The sequence below is a fragment of the Falco biarmicus genome, chromosome 3 (genome assembly GCF_023638135.1).
Source record: "Falco biarmicus isolate bFalBia1 chromosome 3, bFalBia1.pri, whole genome shotgun sequence".
NCBI lineage: Eukaryota > Metazoa > Chordata > Aves > Falconiformes > Falconidae > Falco > Falco biarmicus.
The window spans coordinates 24,845,376-24,861,315 of NC_079290.1; the positions used below are offsets into that span (position 1 = coordinate 24,845,376).

Below are 15,940 nucleotides of genomic sequence, written 5' to 3' on the forward strand. Positions count from 1 at the left end.
TCACTTTATGGCAGGGGTCCTCAAACTTTTTAACCAGGGGGCCGGCGCGGGGATGCAGTGGCAGGCAGTCATCTGCGGCTGCTTGGTTCCCCCCCCAACCCCCGGCGGGGGGGTCTGTAAATACCGGGGGCTGGATTGAGGACCCTGGGGGGCTGTATCCGGCCCGTGGGCCGTAGTTTGAGGACCCCTGCTTTACGGTACTTTGTCAATCACACTGAAATAACAGACTGTAAGAAAAATGCTTCAGTAGGAGGCTTGATCTGGGTTGTAAGCAGCCTTGACTATCACTAAGTTAGGACTTGATATGGTCGATGGCGTAAAGCAGGAAACAAAATAATCATATGAAAGCATCAGAGATTAAGTTGTTGTCTTGGGGTTTTGGGGAGGTTGGGTTTTTTTCCAAGGTATCTCTACTAAGTGTGTAATAAACATTGGTGTTGCACTTCGGTGCTACCTTGTGTCACACAAAGTACATGTAGGATAACCTGTTCTGTACAGCAAATGTGATAGTTACAGAGTAAGATTTTGAATTGGTTCATAATTTCCCATTTCCTCAGAAGAGCTCTAGAATGGGTATCTTACAGATCTTGGTTTGTTCTTGTTTTTTATTTTTTTTTAATGTATCTTTTTTCCTTTGGCAGTACAGATACATATGCATATGTCTGTATGTGTCTGTGTGTTTATATATGTGTATTGTGTACATATATGCTTGTACATGCATTTATCCTGCCCCCCCCCCAAAAAAAAATAAAAAATTAAAGGCTAACATGCTCCACCAAGAAAGTAGTCTGTTTTGTGGATACAGTGTGTGAAGTTACATTTGTCAAAAGGTAAAACCTGTAATTTGTAGGAGGACACTTTATAGCAACTCAGTTGAAATGGATTTTAACTGGTCAGTGATGCACAGTAGGAGAACAAGAGACAGCAGACATGAATAGAAACAAGAGGTTCAAACTAGATGGAAGGAAAAACTTTTACACCATTGTTGTAGCATGAATAAGGTTGCCTAGTAAGGTTGTACAGCCTCTGTCCTTGAGGTTTTCAAGATCAGACTGGATAAGATTCTGAATAACTTACCCTAAACTACGGCTTCTTGCCCTGAACGGTGAGAAGTTTGTGCCCCAGAGACATTTCACAGACCAGGAGGAACATGGTATCAAGGAAGGCAGATCTGATGTATGTTGCTTTCCAGGAGGCAGCAAGACATCGTGGACAAGTCTGAACTCCAGGGTGTTTGTAAAGGGCTCTTGAAAAATTGGTTGCATAAAAGTAATGCAAAGGCTCATGTGTTTAAAGCATTACAGTCTTGAAGTTGAGCCATTGGACTTGAACTGAATCAGCTGAAATAATTATATTGGTTCTGCCATAGACTGTATAATCTCAAATAAATATCTGGGTCTGGATAGCTGCTGTTTCTGTCCACTGGATCTTATGTTAAGGTTAAATTAAGGTTTTCAGGACAGAGGCCCCATCCTGTGACATTGATACAATGATAGGGTAAAAAGCTAGTTAATAGTTATTGCCACAATACATGTAATAAATGGTGCTGTGACAACTGTTCAAGAGCGTCTGAAATGCTTATTGAATAATATATTGTACCATGTATTAGTGTGTAATCCTGCATGTTATTCTTGCAGACATAGCTTCTGGATATAAAAAACCAGTTCAAATGTATTGTTCATCTAGTAACATGAACAATGTAGATCAGTTGTAGGTACAAACAGGAATTCTTGAGAGTTCTTCCTGGACAGACCTTAAGGGAATAGGTTGGTTTTTTCCTCTTTGAGCATTTGCTAGTCATAGTGCTGCCTTAAAAGTATTGCTGTTAACTTCCTTTAGAAGGCTTTACATAGAAAACTCAAAATATGTGTTGTTTTATTGTTTATTCTTACTATTGTTTATTCAGACAGCAGGATATGTCTGTCTTGCCTTTCTTATATAATAGGTAATTCGTGGTGAATAGAAGTGGTTATTGAATGTTTTTGGTGATCAACATATCTGATGAAGAGTGTACTAATCTGAAATTTAGTGATTATTTGATTGTGAGTAAATAGAAAGTTGTTGGCATTTCATAATTTTATATTTCTAAATAATCCTCGTTCCACTGCTTATCAACTTTTACTGCATAGAGACAGCATTTCCTTCCCTGGTCACATTGCACAAGACCAGTCATGATTACATAGAGAGAATCTTTTCCTAACCTCAGAAGTCATAGGTTAGGATCCCCTATCCTAGCAAACGATTTCTACACACATTTGCTTGTGTGGGACACATGTTTCCCTAAATATTATCCGAAGCAACTTAATTGTATCTTCTTGAAACGTATTAGTTAGCCCTAGTGTATTGAGCTGCTGATCAGTGCAAGGCGGTGTAATATATTTAAACATTTTGTCAACTAACATACATGAAGCTGTTGGTCATCTGACTTTGGCAGTATGTATGACAGAATCTGCTATTTGTGCTTTGAATCAATATTTTGTATTTCTTTGTTTTGTTTTCAGATTAATCTTGGAAGCAACCAGTATCTTTTCTCAGTTGTTGTGGATCCCAGAGAAATGCCATGCTTCTGCTTGAGGCATGATGTTGATGCTCTTCTTTGGCAGCCCCACTCTGACCAACCAGAGAACATGTGGGAACACATTGCAACTTTTAATGCTTTAGGTAGGGAATTTAACTTCTGTGTCACAGTCCTCTATCTGAGACTTTTCTACCTGAATACTCTTAGTATGGCTTCTGTTGATATTTCACTTCATTAAATTTGAGTTGAAAGGTACTATGATTCTGTTGAAAGCAGCATTGTAGCTTAATTCTAGAAATACTAGAATGTAAGAAATAAAATGTTTATGTCTTGGGAGGAAAGTAAGCCTTTTTAGACCATGTACAGGATGCACACACAGTACTGCACAGTAAAAAGGAGAGTTCCTTGAATAAGTGAAGTTGAGTTAAAAACTTAAAAGCACAATCGCCACTTTAGCACTCAGACAGAAATCATCAGGGAAACAGCTGCAGTTCATTGTTGACTTGTCTAGGTGTATATATATGCTTATGGTAAGATGTTTTAATAATTCACCTTTAGATTTTTCATATCTCGTCGTCCTAGGTGATGATTCTGAAGGATTCAACATGATTGTTCACTGTTCTAGGAGCATCAGATTATGCCAACATACAGTAGGCTCAAAGGAAGCTAAAAGAAATACTTCACATACGTGCATTTAACCTATGGAACCCTCTGCTGCAAAACTTTGTGGATGTGGAAAGTTTTCATGTATTTGAAAAAAAAAGTAGAATAAAAAATCATCATGACAGAAAAAAAATCAATCAAGAGCATAACTGTCAGCTCCGGCTCAAGGAGCCCATAACTTCTGAAATTACAGACTGCCAGAAAAGTAGAAAATGTAATTGTGAAGAATTGTTAGTTATTGCTGTATTCTTGCAATCAGGACTAAGAATTTGTTTTTACCCAATGTTGGAAGCAGAATCCTAAAGCTGAGAAGCAGAAAGTACTTCGAAAAATACGGAATCAAGTGTAAGAATTGCCATGACAGGTCAAATAGGATGGTCCATGTAGCCCTGCCAAGTAAGAAACAGATAAATCAGTTGTCATGAAAGTTAATGTGATACAGAATTTAATTCTGTTCTGACAACTATACTCTTCATGTTCTGTAGGTGTTCTCTAGACTCAGTCCTTCAATAATGTTATGAGCATGACAATTTATTCCCTCCCTCCCCCAAATACATTTGTTTGACCACACCACTCTCAGGCTGGGTCCAAAATGTAAGGGAAGATATTAGCTGTTTTATAGAGCTCACATAGGTTACCGTGATACATAATTCGTTTTGTTCTGAGGTTTTGCAATTTATTTAGTTTTGTAATATGAATGATTTTTTTAATTGCCTGTTACTTTAAATTAAAGTCAATTTAAACTGTAAGCATCTTAACACATCCTCTAACAAAAGAGATTAAAATCACAATTTGTTCTTTTTTTACTCATTTCAAATTTCATTATGCTGGGAAAAAAGTGGATGACAAGGATTGTGATGTTTTTTCAGATTACTGTAAGTTTCATAGTTTCTGTGCTGACTTTGTAGTACTGTTTTAAAAACCTATTTTTGTTGTTTTGAAAATAATGGAAAGGAAATTATGATATCTTGGAGCTTTTTGTACCTAATGTGAGAAAAAACACTATTGATCCTCTACTTCCTCCTCCTTACAGTACTATCATTTCACAGTATTATATTGAAGTTTATACTTCTGTACTAATCTAGTTCACCTTTTATGTGCCAGAGAAGATGTCAGTCATCAGTATGTAGATGATCTACAATCAAATTTAGAAGTACTTTGCAGGAGCTAGTAGTAAAAATTAGTATTTTCTAAATTAAAAGGCTAGTTTTCCAAAATCTACAGTATTCACTATATTGACCAAAGCAATGTTAGTAGTCCTATTTCCTTCTTCCTCTGCTTGGACTTTTGGAATTAGTTTTTAACAAGCTATACAAAGATGATAATTGAAAACTTAGTATTTTTCAGTTTGAGTCTTGGACTGAAGCCTAAAGAAGGAAGCAAAAGTAAAACTGAATGTACCAAGTTTTTTGTTCTGTATTTCTGTCCTAACAGCTTTCTGTTGAAAAAAAGCAATTTGTCTTGAATAGAGCTCTGGATGCTAACATCTAACGATTTGCTGCCGGTCAAAGGAGCAATTGTGTGATCTTGCCCATTCTTATGACAGTTTACTGAAGAAGTCTGTATCTTTCACTGACTACTCATTAGTCTTGCTGTATAAATCCCCTGCTCCTAATAGGGGATCTATAAACCAGAAAAAGAGAGGACAGTGACTTTTTTTTTTTTTTAATAAAGAGCCTATGATTTTCTTTCTGGGAAATCCCATTTAAATACAAGTCCCCTGGCTCAAAAACTTTTTACCTGCAAGCCTATACTTAAATCCTGCTTTTATTGTTAGTGCCAGTGTTTAAATATGTGAATTAAATTAATGAGCCTGCACTTGGAAAGTTTTTCTGGCTCTCCTGATATTTCACAGTACAGCAATCACGTCAATTGATAATCTAGCTATATATTTACTAACTGTTTTGTGATGAAAACTGTCAAGCTGGATTTGAACAGAGATCATGTTTTGAGGACAGCAGCAAGCATCTGTAAATTTAGAAGTCTTGGGGTTAACATTAAAAAAAAAACCAAACCAAACCAAGCAAGTGAAACACTCTCAAGGCTTGAAAATGCACTGTTAAAGTGGGAAGGTGCTGTTGTGGGTTAGCCCTGGTGGCACAGGTTAACCTAAGCACCACAAAGCTGCTTGCTCTCTTCTTATGCCCACCCTACCCCCAGCCTCAGTGGGACAGGGGACAGAACAGGAATAGCAAAAGCAAGAAAGCTCATGGGTTGAGCTCTGGTCGGTTGGCATCACGTGTCTTGGTTGTGTCCCCTCTCAACTTCTTGTGCATCCCTAACCTACTGAGGGGCGGGTAGAATTGGAAAAAAGAAAGCCATGACAATGTGCAAGCACTGCTCAGCAGTAGCCAAAAAAATGTGTGATACTAACAGTGTTTTAGTCATAAATTCATGCACCTTATGGTCTGCTGGGAAGAAAATTAACTCCATCCTAGCCAGCCCCAGTACAAGTACTTTGACCTCTACCCTATGGTCTGGTAAGAGGGAGAGCCCAAAGAAGTAAACTCTAGCATGCTTGCTGTTCTCAGAGGTGGTGTCTTTCAGTGATAATAACCTTTGCAATGCATTGTTTGATGGTAGTGAAGCAAACAACCTTTCAGAAAGATGGTAGATGACTTGCAAAAATCATGTCTCAAGTCTCTTTACTAAAAGGAAGTCAGTCTGGAATAAGTCTGGTTTCCATTACAGAATTCAGTTAGTACAGGAAAAGGAAGATTTTCTTTCTCAGTGAATATCAACAAAGATTGTATTGAAAAGTAACCTTTTTTTTTCTCCACTCAGTTCTAAATAGAAGACAAGTTTTAATTATCTGTTTGAGATCAGGTAGGCTCAGAAATCTTAAATGGTAAAAGTAATTACAAACTGGGAGATGAGGGGAGAGAAGAGGCTTGTTCTGCTTAGACTACTGTTACTGGGCCAAGATGTGTATCTATGCCTTTTGATCGTGCTGAGAAAATGGAAGACTTTGTGAGGTAGAGAGGGGCTAAATGTAGGAACAGTATCTAGCTATACACACATACGCATCAAAAACACCAGTTAGGAAGTTGTACAGAAAAATTGTATATTGGTATTAAATTGGTTAATGCATACCTCCAAAAACTATTGGCATATTTAATAACAACATATAGCTCGCTCTTTTTTTGTTATTAATTGAATGTTATTTTTTAAACTAAGCTTGGTTCAGTCTTAGTCAGCCAAACTTCTGTTAAAACCAATATATTACTTATCCCTTATGCTTCTTTGTGGGCTACGCAGGTTATGTCCAAGCATCAAAGCAAGACAAGAAATTCATGGCATGTGCTCCAGATTACTCCTACGCTGCTCTTTGTGAGTGCTTGCGACGAGTTTTCATCTATCGTCAGCCGGCTCCTCTGTCCACAGTTCTCTACAACAGGAAGGAAGGAAGGCAAGTAGGACAGGTTGCTAAGCAGCTAGTAGCAACCCTGGAAGCCACTGATCCTATCTTAGGCTTTCAAGCTACAAGTGAGAGATTATTTGTTCTCACAACAAAAACCTTGTTTTTAATAAAGGTGAACTCTGGAAATTAATTATTCAGTATATTCTGCTGTAGTTTGTGTTAACAATTTATTAAAGAACTGGCTAGGTAAATCATCAGAGAAGTTCAGTACAATTTGATGGATTTAAAAAGGAGATATTTTACAAGGGACTCAAAATTTTTCATTATAATTTGTCTGTAAGGTAGTGAGAAAGTTTTTCAACTTTGCTGTCACTGAAGTAAGCTTTTTCAGAGCTATGGGAAATTGTCTTCTACACTACCAGCTTTCTCAAAGCAGTTGTCAGAGGCTGCTATTGCATAGGTGAATAATTTATGCATTGTTTTTTCCAAATACTCTGCAATACTTCTGAGGTTTGAGAATTCGCTTCTGTTTTTGAATACCATTGTTTACCTATGAAAGAAGTAGTCAGATAAAGAGAATAAAGCCTTGAGTTACAAGCACATGATGTGCAAAATAAAAGTGTGTATTATAAAAAAATATCCCAAATTAAAATACTATAGACCAAAAAATGATTTAATATTGCAATATTCAGTAGTATTGAGTGAAATGTGAATTGAATGAATGGAGGATTATATTTCTTACACAGGTAATTATTTCAAGTGGAATAATGTAATTGTATGCACAGATTTTAGATTATTGATTTGGGACTTCATCATGCTTGCAGTGTGATGTTCACATTTTAAGATACACTAGAGTAACTTTTAGTAGCTTTCTCCTGAAGCAAAGTAAGGGTCAGTGTGTAGCTGGTGATTACATATTGAATGATATTAGTTAAGGTCTAGTTATACTCTCGGTTGTGTTCATTTGACGTTGTACTTCATCTCAAGCAAATAATTTACAATTAGAGAATTACTAACAGAAAAAGAACCTGTATTATAACCTGAGATGGGAAACTCAGAAGTACTGCTTCTGCCTCAGATACTGCTGTAAATACTGTGTTATTAGTTAACCATTCTGTCGGTGATGCGCAAGTCTAAATGTATATTTGCAACATAAGAGTACACAGGCCATGAGGATGCTTCATTTTAACAAACTGGCATGGTTAATTGCATTGAATAGTTGTATCTGAAGATTTTTGTTTCTTATTTTAAATTGACATTGTCAGTACAGTTAAACCAAAAAAGGGTTGGTTGTGACAGCTCCACCCTGGGTTGCTTTGGGTTTTTTTTTCAGTTTGCTTAGGACTTTGTAGCAAAGAATGCCTAACATACAGTGTACTGGCAGTAAAGCTGCTGTGATCTGTGATAACCAAAGTACTGAGATAGAGGCAAATACAAGTGATTTACTAGTTTGCATCTCTTCCAGTATTATTTTAGACCTTTGTAAGAATCTATTGAGATGAAAACAAGTGTTCCTTTTTTATGGACTAAGTTTCTTAGTTGTGATTGTTTTGACCCTCCTATAAATTCTCCAGACTGGTATTGGTGAAATGATTAAATAATATAGTGAGAATTTGAGAGGGAGAAATGCAGGTTGTGGCTTGCAAAAAACCTCCAAATGTAGGAGCTTTTTAAGGAACCTGCTTTTCCTCCTGCTTTACAGAAGTATTATACTGTATATCCAATACTGAAAAGTTTTTTCCTTACTCTTTCCTGGGTAAGTTGATTTTCAGACGTTCCTTTCTCATTCTGTTTTTTTAAAGCTGTCTTGAAAATGCTTTTTAAAGAGACTCAGTGAATGTATTACTGTTTCATGACTGTTTTGCATCTAAATTTTCATCGTTGGGCAATAATGTCAAACAAGGTGGTAGAATTCATGCAGAGGTCCTTTAGAAAAGATTTTATGTAGTTGATTACTTTGCAGTGTAAATTGTGTGCTTACTAACCTGAGATTTAATAATTGGGAATGCAGAGTTCTGAACACAGGTTTAGGGAACTGAGGAATGAAGGATTCGTAGGCAACATGCTTTCGTCACCTCAGGTACGTTGCAGGAAGCTTCAGTATAGATGAGAATTTCAGCTGTTCCTTGTCAGATTCTCCTTCTTGTGGGTTAGGTGTCTGGAAACATACTTCTGCTGTCTCCTGCAACAGGGGAAACAGTCAAGCCTCTTCAGAGGCTGCATTACAATATGTAATGACAAAACCTCACATTCTGCCCAAATGTCTGTCTGTTTCATGTGAGTTCTTGTTTGCCTCTGGGAACAACTGAACATGGAGAAGAGGTTCAACCCTTTTTCCATGTTACTCATGTATTTGCAATCATGGTGTTCCCAAAACTGATATATCAGAGAGTCTCTTTCATTTTGCTTTCTATGAGAGTTAAAGACATTTTATTATTTAAAAGATTCATTGCCTTGAGGAACCTTGCATGCTGTTGCACAGCAAGCTACGATAATTAAATGGCTGCAAGCCACAGGGAGGCACTTCCTGTCAGCATTCCCATTTCTCTGTTCACTTAATTTTAAGGCTTATTTGTTTAGCGTATTAATGTAGGCTTACAGAGTATAGAATGTAGATATTTAAAATAGGTGGTTTTCTGAGAACCATTCTTCAATTTTTCTAGGTTTTTATTTCTTGAAATTTTACATTTAAGACACAGTACTTCCTGAGAGGTCCCAATCATGATCTGTTTACAGATTTTTTGAGAAAATATTTGGCTATTACAAACTTGCATTATTTATTTCTAATATTCTTTTTCACTGTTTTCCTTGGCTGTGTATTTGGAATGTATCATGTATTCTTCTACAAGGTTAAATAAATAGAAAAATATTAAATTTATTAATAAAGGGGTTTTTTAATTATTTTAAAGGTTTTCTGTTAACTTTAAATGTGCATCCTTCCTATGCTACTGAAGCAAAATAGAAAAATAGAAATAAGAAAATCCTTAAAATAAGACTTGTTATGTTAATGAGCTTTCTGTTAGGGAAAAGTTCTCTTGGGTGGCTGTGCTGCAAGGTCGTATCTGTTGCTAAGACATGCACTATTGCACTCCATGTTCGTTGCTGTGAAAACTGCTGTACAGTGTTTTTCATGTCCCGTATCTCCCAACATACAAATTTATGGAGGTAGTTACTGGAGGGGGTTGATAAAGTATTCGGGTGTATTCTTGTGTTAAAATGCACGTTGCATCCTCTCATCTTGTGCCTTTGTTATATACAAGATCCAAATGATCTGGACAAACCCTTCCAAATGGAAGAAGAAGAGAGAGAGATCTGCACTTCTTTCCTCTCCCCTACCTCAACCCAGAGTTGCTGTTTTGCAGGAGACTGAAGGAGAAGAGGAAGGATTTGGTCTGTATGTACTTGCTGTGCCAAAAGCAGCTCTTTGTTAATGAAACAGCAGACCATGTGAGAGTAACAAATGAGATTGAAGCTTCCATTTTATTTCAGCTTGCTGTGCTTTTTTTTTGATAATAGATATTATTACCACGATAACTTTTGGATTTCCTTGCCTTCTGTTAATTTACATTTTCTGCTTTCATTATGCAGATTAGATAAATGTGAAACCTGCAGTCAATCACACATTAGCATGTAATAACGATTTTCAGTTTGGTTTAAAGTTTTGGGCTGCCAGATCTATGTGTTATTGGTAACAGCTTCCTGGAAATCTGGTGAGATTTGTTTCCCAGCCTCCCCATGCAATGCATTTGCATTTTTGCTATGGATAAAGATCAGCAAGGTCAAAAGACAACTTAGCTGCAGTCTTTGAGGTAGAAGAACCAAGTATCAACCAGGCCCTTTAGTCAAGACTTGCAATAAATTCAAACTCAAGTTTTAGTACTATTTTGGTTGGAGAGGTATTTGCTGGAGTCTTTTTTTTTTTTTTTTTTTTTTTTTCTTTCCTCCCTTTAAAAAAGGTTTAAGCTATTTCCAAAAGATTACTTTCTTTTAACAAAGATGTTTACTGTGATGTGGTAGCTGGGTATCAATTAAAATATGATGAGAGAGATAATTAAGAAGTTCTGTTGTACACCTGGAAAATACTTACCATAATCTTTACCAATCTAATACTCTAGGCAAAACATCCTTTATAGACCATTCCACTGTGTTTTTGCAATCCAGTTAAACTGGCACTTGCAAGGAATTGTCAAGAACAATACAAACTCAATTTTGAAAAATCAAATTTTTAGAGTGTCACTTCTGTTATGCGATGATGAATTTACATTATCCACTAGTTTTTCTTCATGTATTAGTTGCATTCTGAATGTGCAGGAGTTGTGTGTATATACGTTTGTATATTTTCATTTACATCTATATATGCACACACCATGTATGTACACATACTGCCTTAAAGTATTGGGGAAGATGGGCTGGATTCAGGAGATGGGAATCTTTTACCATTACTGACGGCAAAGCATTGATTCTTCATTAACCTGTCCATGGGTCTGTTGTGATGCCAGCAGTCTGATCTTAAGTATAAATACTTCACTGTATGCTAAAACATGGATTTGCAATTGGGAATAAGTTCTTGAATGTGAGGAAATCCTGATTCTTAATTCAGAGGCTCCTTGGAATCTGTATTATGGTTTCAATTTATCTTTTTTACTGTTTAAGTCATCCTGGCATAAATATGTTGCAATGTCATAATAACTGCTTTGTGTGGAGACATCGGCTACAAATCCTGTGGAGTTTTTCCCCTGCTGAGGATTAAATATATGATATCTCAGTATTGCGTTATACCCAAATTTAAACAGCTCGGAGGCCAAGTATTGAGCAGATGCCTCAAGTTGAAAGAAATTATGCAGGAATAATAAGCGTTTATTTTTTATCAAAACAAGTGAGGTTTAGTGGGAAAAGAAATAAGATCGACTGAATACTAATTCTGTCCCTTTATCACTGAAATTACTGCTGATTAACCTTTATTGATTTTTCTCCTTGAAGCTGTTAATTCTCCCTGTTCCATGCACCCCCACTAATAAATACAGAGTACCTTACAGTAATTTAAGGTTGAACAATTTATTGGAATTTCGTGAGTAACTGAATTAGACCTGCACATGGGATATCTAAAATATGAGCATGAGGTATAAGATGGATACATCTGTCATAAAGAGACCAGAAACACTGGCTTTTGATCAAGAACTGATGACCATCTGAACAGAAATAAAAAATGATGCTGTGAAGACATTTTCGTGAGTCACAATGTCAGATTCTGAAAAGAGTGAAAACATGGGAACTTGTGCAGAATAAGCTTGCTTAGAAAAGAGAACATATACACAGGTTACTTTTTAAAATGTAGAAATATGTGCAATACTTCACTCAAAGCAGTTGGATAAACATCTGTGTGATCACAGCATCCTCTATTCCCATTTTATGTGCATTTGGTAAGGGCAAGTCAGCAAAACTGCCTGGTTTTGCTGGTGTGATTGGTGTTACTCCTTTTGTGCTGCTTCTTGCCTGGTGGAACTCCAGGTGCTCGCTGTGTCTGAAAAACTCACAGGTATAATAGTTAACAAGATATTTAAATAAAAAAGTATTGGCTGCTATTAGCAGTGCAGTTCTGAACCTCTTTGCATCCAATGTGATATCTGATAAAATCTGCCTTTTCACATGAAACTACTAAAATTTAGGCTGTGTTATTGTTTCACTGGTGTGTTTTTTCTGGGAAGTACTTCAACAACCTTTTTCTGTCTGTTCTTAGAAATCTTCGTCTTGTGCTTTAAAAAACAGGTGCAATATCCTCAGAGTTTGAACCTGGTATGTCTTAATGCCATGGGGATGTCAGTGTATCTCACTGTCTGTTTCAGAGAAATAATCAGTGTGCGAGTTGCTTGAACTGCTAGCTGTTCCATCGGGAAGTGGGGAAAAAGTAAAGTCAGCTTATTTTTCATAGGGTCACTGTGTCTGTTTACGTGGCTGCTGCCTCTGAGCTCTGTGTCATTCACCATACTGGAAGGTCTTGGGTGCCCAAAAAATGGGAACTGTGGGCTAGTTAGCACAACATCTCACTCTGTGAACCCATCTGATGTGCCTACGCAGGTTTTAGTGCTCTTAATTAGCTAATGTCACAAATCTCTGTTTTCTGTGATAGCAGAAATAAGTTGCAAACTGACTGCAGTATCTGCTTTGGAAGGAAAGAGCGCAAAGTAGATTCTTGAGATACACTTCTATATCAAATGTGATTCATACCATGACAAATCATTTATGTGTTTTCAAGTTGATTCATGTTTACTATTAATGAATTCCCACAGTTCAAATTTTCTAGTGGAATTATTCACAGACCTGTTGGTAGATATATAAAAACATTAATTCAGAACTGGAGAGACCTGGCACTTCTCATTAGTATTTAATTTTTGGTTGGTTACTCAGTCTTTATTTATGTGAACTGAATTTCTTGAAACCTATAAAAAATAGTTCAGTTTGCAACTCTCGAGTGCTACCGACTCAGAAAGCGAAACTTTGCCTACTAAGTACTGGCAGTGGAAAAAGTCAACAAGGCCAGAGAGGGCTACTGAGTACTTCAAAAGCATCCTGCTAAAAGCAACCTCCCAATGCAGAGGGAGCACAGCTGCTTAAATCCTACTGCTTCTGGATGTTTCTTGAGCTTAGCAGCCATCATCATTCCTAAGCAATGTTACAGAGGAAGAAGCAGCTTGCAGAACCCACCCCATACTGCCTTTCAGCTCCGCAGAGTTTCTGACTGTGAAGTTAAAACAGTAATGTATTTCTACCAATAACGTCCAGCTGTTGCTTTACGCTCAGAATTTTCATCTGAAATGCTGCTGTGTGGAGTCCCACATGACAAGTTGCAGAAACTGCTGAAGGACAAGGTGAATCGAGTCAGTTTGCAGAAGTGAAACCTATTCAGCTGCCTTCAGATATTGCTGAATGAGAAAAACGGCCAGTACTTTATCTCCATACAGACTCATGGATAGTGGCAGATGCTGTATGAGGCAACAGCATACGATATCTCCTACAGCAACAGGAGCAGACTAACTGGCAGTGCAGAGGTAAACCCTTCTGGGCTGCTGAATTATGGGAAGATGTTGCTGCTCAGGTAGAGAACCTGGTTGTAAAAATAAGTCACGTAGATGCACGTGACAGATGCAGAATCCAGCCACTGAAGAACATCAAAACAATGAGCAGGTGGATCAGGCTGCTAAGATGGAAGTGGCTCAGGTGGATCTGGACTGGCTCTGTAAGGGGGAATTGTATATAGCTCACTGGGCCCATAATACTTCATATATAAGTATATATATATATACTATATATGAGGCTGTCAAGGAAGAGATGCAACATATAGATGGGTTCATGATCGAGGGGCACTACTGTACAGGCTGTCCATGAATGTGAAACATATGCTGCAAGCAAGCAAGCCAAGCGGCTAGAGCCTCTCTGGTATGGAGGACAGTGGCTGAAATACAAATAGGGGGAGGCCTGGCGGATTGATTATCACACTCCAACAAACCTGCCAAGACAAGCACCATCTGCTTACAGTGGTGGAAGCAGCCACCAGATGGCTGGAAACATATCCCGTGCCCCATGCCGCTGCCTGGAACACTATCCTGGGCCTTGAACAGCAAGTCTTGGGGCAACATGGCACCCTAGAAAGAACTGAGGCAGACAATGGGACTCATTTCCAAAACAGCTTCATAGACACTTGGGCCAAAGAACATGGCATTGAGTGGGTATATCAGATCCCCTGTCATGCACCAGCCTCCAAGAAAATCAAACGATACAGTGGACTGTTAAGGACTACACTGAGAGCAATGGCTGCTCAAACATTTAAACATTAGGATGCACATTTAGCAAAAGCCACCTGATTAGTCAATGGTAGGGGATCTGCTCATCAAGCTGGCTCTGCCCAATCAAAGCTTTTACATACTACAGAAAGGGATAAAATCCCTGTAGTGCCTGTTAAAAATATACTAAGGAAGATGATCTGGGTTATTCCTGCTTCAGGCAAAAGCAAACCCATCTGTAGGGTTAATTTTGCTCAAGTACCTGGGTGCATTTGGTGTGTAATGCGGATGGGGAAACCTGATGTGTGCCTCAAAGGAATTCTTAATACAAAAAGAATGGTTTTCAAGACTTAGCCATGCAAAAGCTTCTAAAATTTTAGGCAGATGTTAAATTTCTCCATGCGTGTTCTCCCTGGGTAATATCCTCTTTAGTAATCCTGGGTCAATGTGCAGCTGTCCTAGGTAAGAAGAAATTTCTGATTGCTGTGGAAATAAAATTGGCTCCTACAGCTCAGTCAACTAGAATATTCCCTTACAAACTACATAATGCTTCTTAAACAACAGTAACAAAAAGGTATTTTGAAATAATGTACAACTGTCACACCTTGGGACATTTGATGGAACTGGATTTAGTGGATCCCAACTTTTCCCTGATTTGGGGAAATCAAGAGGAATCAAAGTTGCTGTTAGAGTAAGTGAGCCCTAACTCTGTGTGTATGTAAATGTTCTATGCAAACTATATGCATAGTATGTAATTAAGTATAAAATATAAAATAACCTGTAAATGTATTAACAAAACTAATTCTAGGTCTGCTGGGCTTCTATTCCCATTTGTGGTTTATTATGATGCAAGCATGAAATGAGGCTTATAAAAGTTTTGTGCTAATTAATACATGATAACCACTTCCAAATTAACATCTGGTTTTTACTGTGCTAAAACCAAACAGAATGGATTTCCTTTAAAACATTTCTTTGCTGCCAATTTTTAAGCTTTTGGAGATTTTCCTTGCAGTGGGTGCCACATGGGATATATAGAAGTAAATAGCTGGAAATTGTTGGCTTCTTTTTCCAGGTGTTTAATTCAGAAACCATGGGACTTCTAATCTTACTGTTTTATGATTTACCGATTGTTTGAGTAGCTGTTGTTACCTTCGTATTGCTGCAGCAGCACCCTGGAGTCAGAAGTGCATGGATTGTGTTTACATGCATTTGTGTTTGTATGCATTTCATGTCACTACAGAATATAAACCCATAAAAAGGAGATGTGAACGTAGATAAAAGCAAGAAGAGTAGTGAGATTCAGGAACACCTTAAGGCGGTCTTTCCTTTTTAGATATGGTTTCTTGATGAGGTGCTGTCTTTGGTCTTGCAAAGTAAATGTTGAAGGTGAGAAAGGACTATGTTGCAGATATGGGATAACTGAATCCAACCTAGGTGTGTCAAGTAGCGTTCTCCTGGAAACCATCAGTTTCTCTCAGGTACTCATTACTGTTTAAAAGGTATCATCACTATGTATCCAAGGTTTCTCAATCCCTGGGATTTTATTCATGGGTTCAATGCATAGAAGTATCTAGATGAATCCTACCCCATCTGCTTTACAGCGCTTTGCTGATTGACTGT

The 15,940-nt window shown here is 37.6% G+C and overlaps 1 protein-coding gene across 3 annotated transcripts in view; it reads left to right on the plus strand.

The window, feature by feature from the left end:
• Positions 1-9,443, plus strand: part of NUDCD1 (NudC domain containing 1) — a 41,976-nt gene extending 32,533 nt beyond the window's left edge. For all 3 annotated transcript variants that reach the window (XM_056331351.1, XM_056331353.1, XM_056331352.1), the window contains 2 exons: positions 2,502-2,661; positions 6,440-9,443. In XM_056331351.1, coding sequence (XP_056187326.1) covers positions 2,502-2,661; positions 6,440-6,732 — 453 coding nt within the window. In that variant the 3' untranslated portion in view covers positions 6,733-9,443. The remainder of the gene's footprint in view (positions 1-2,501; positions 2,662-6,439) is intronic.
• Positions 9,444-15,940: the final 6,497 nt, after the last annotated feature.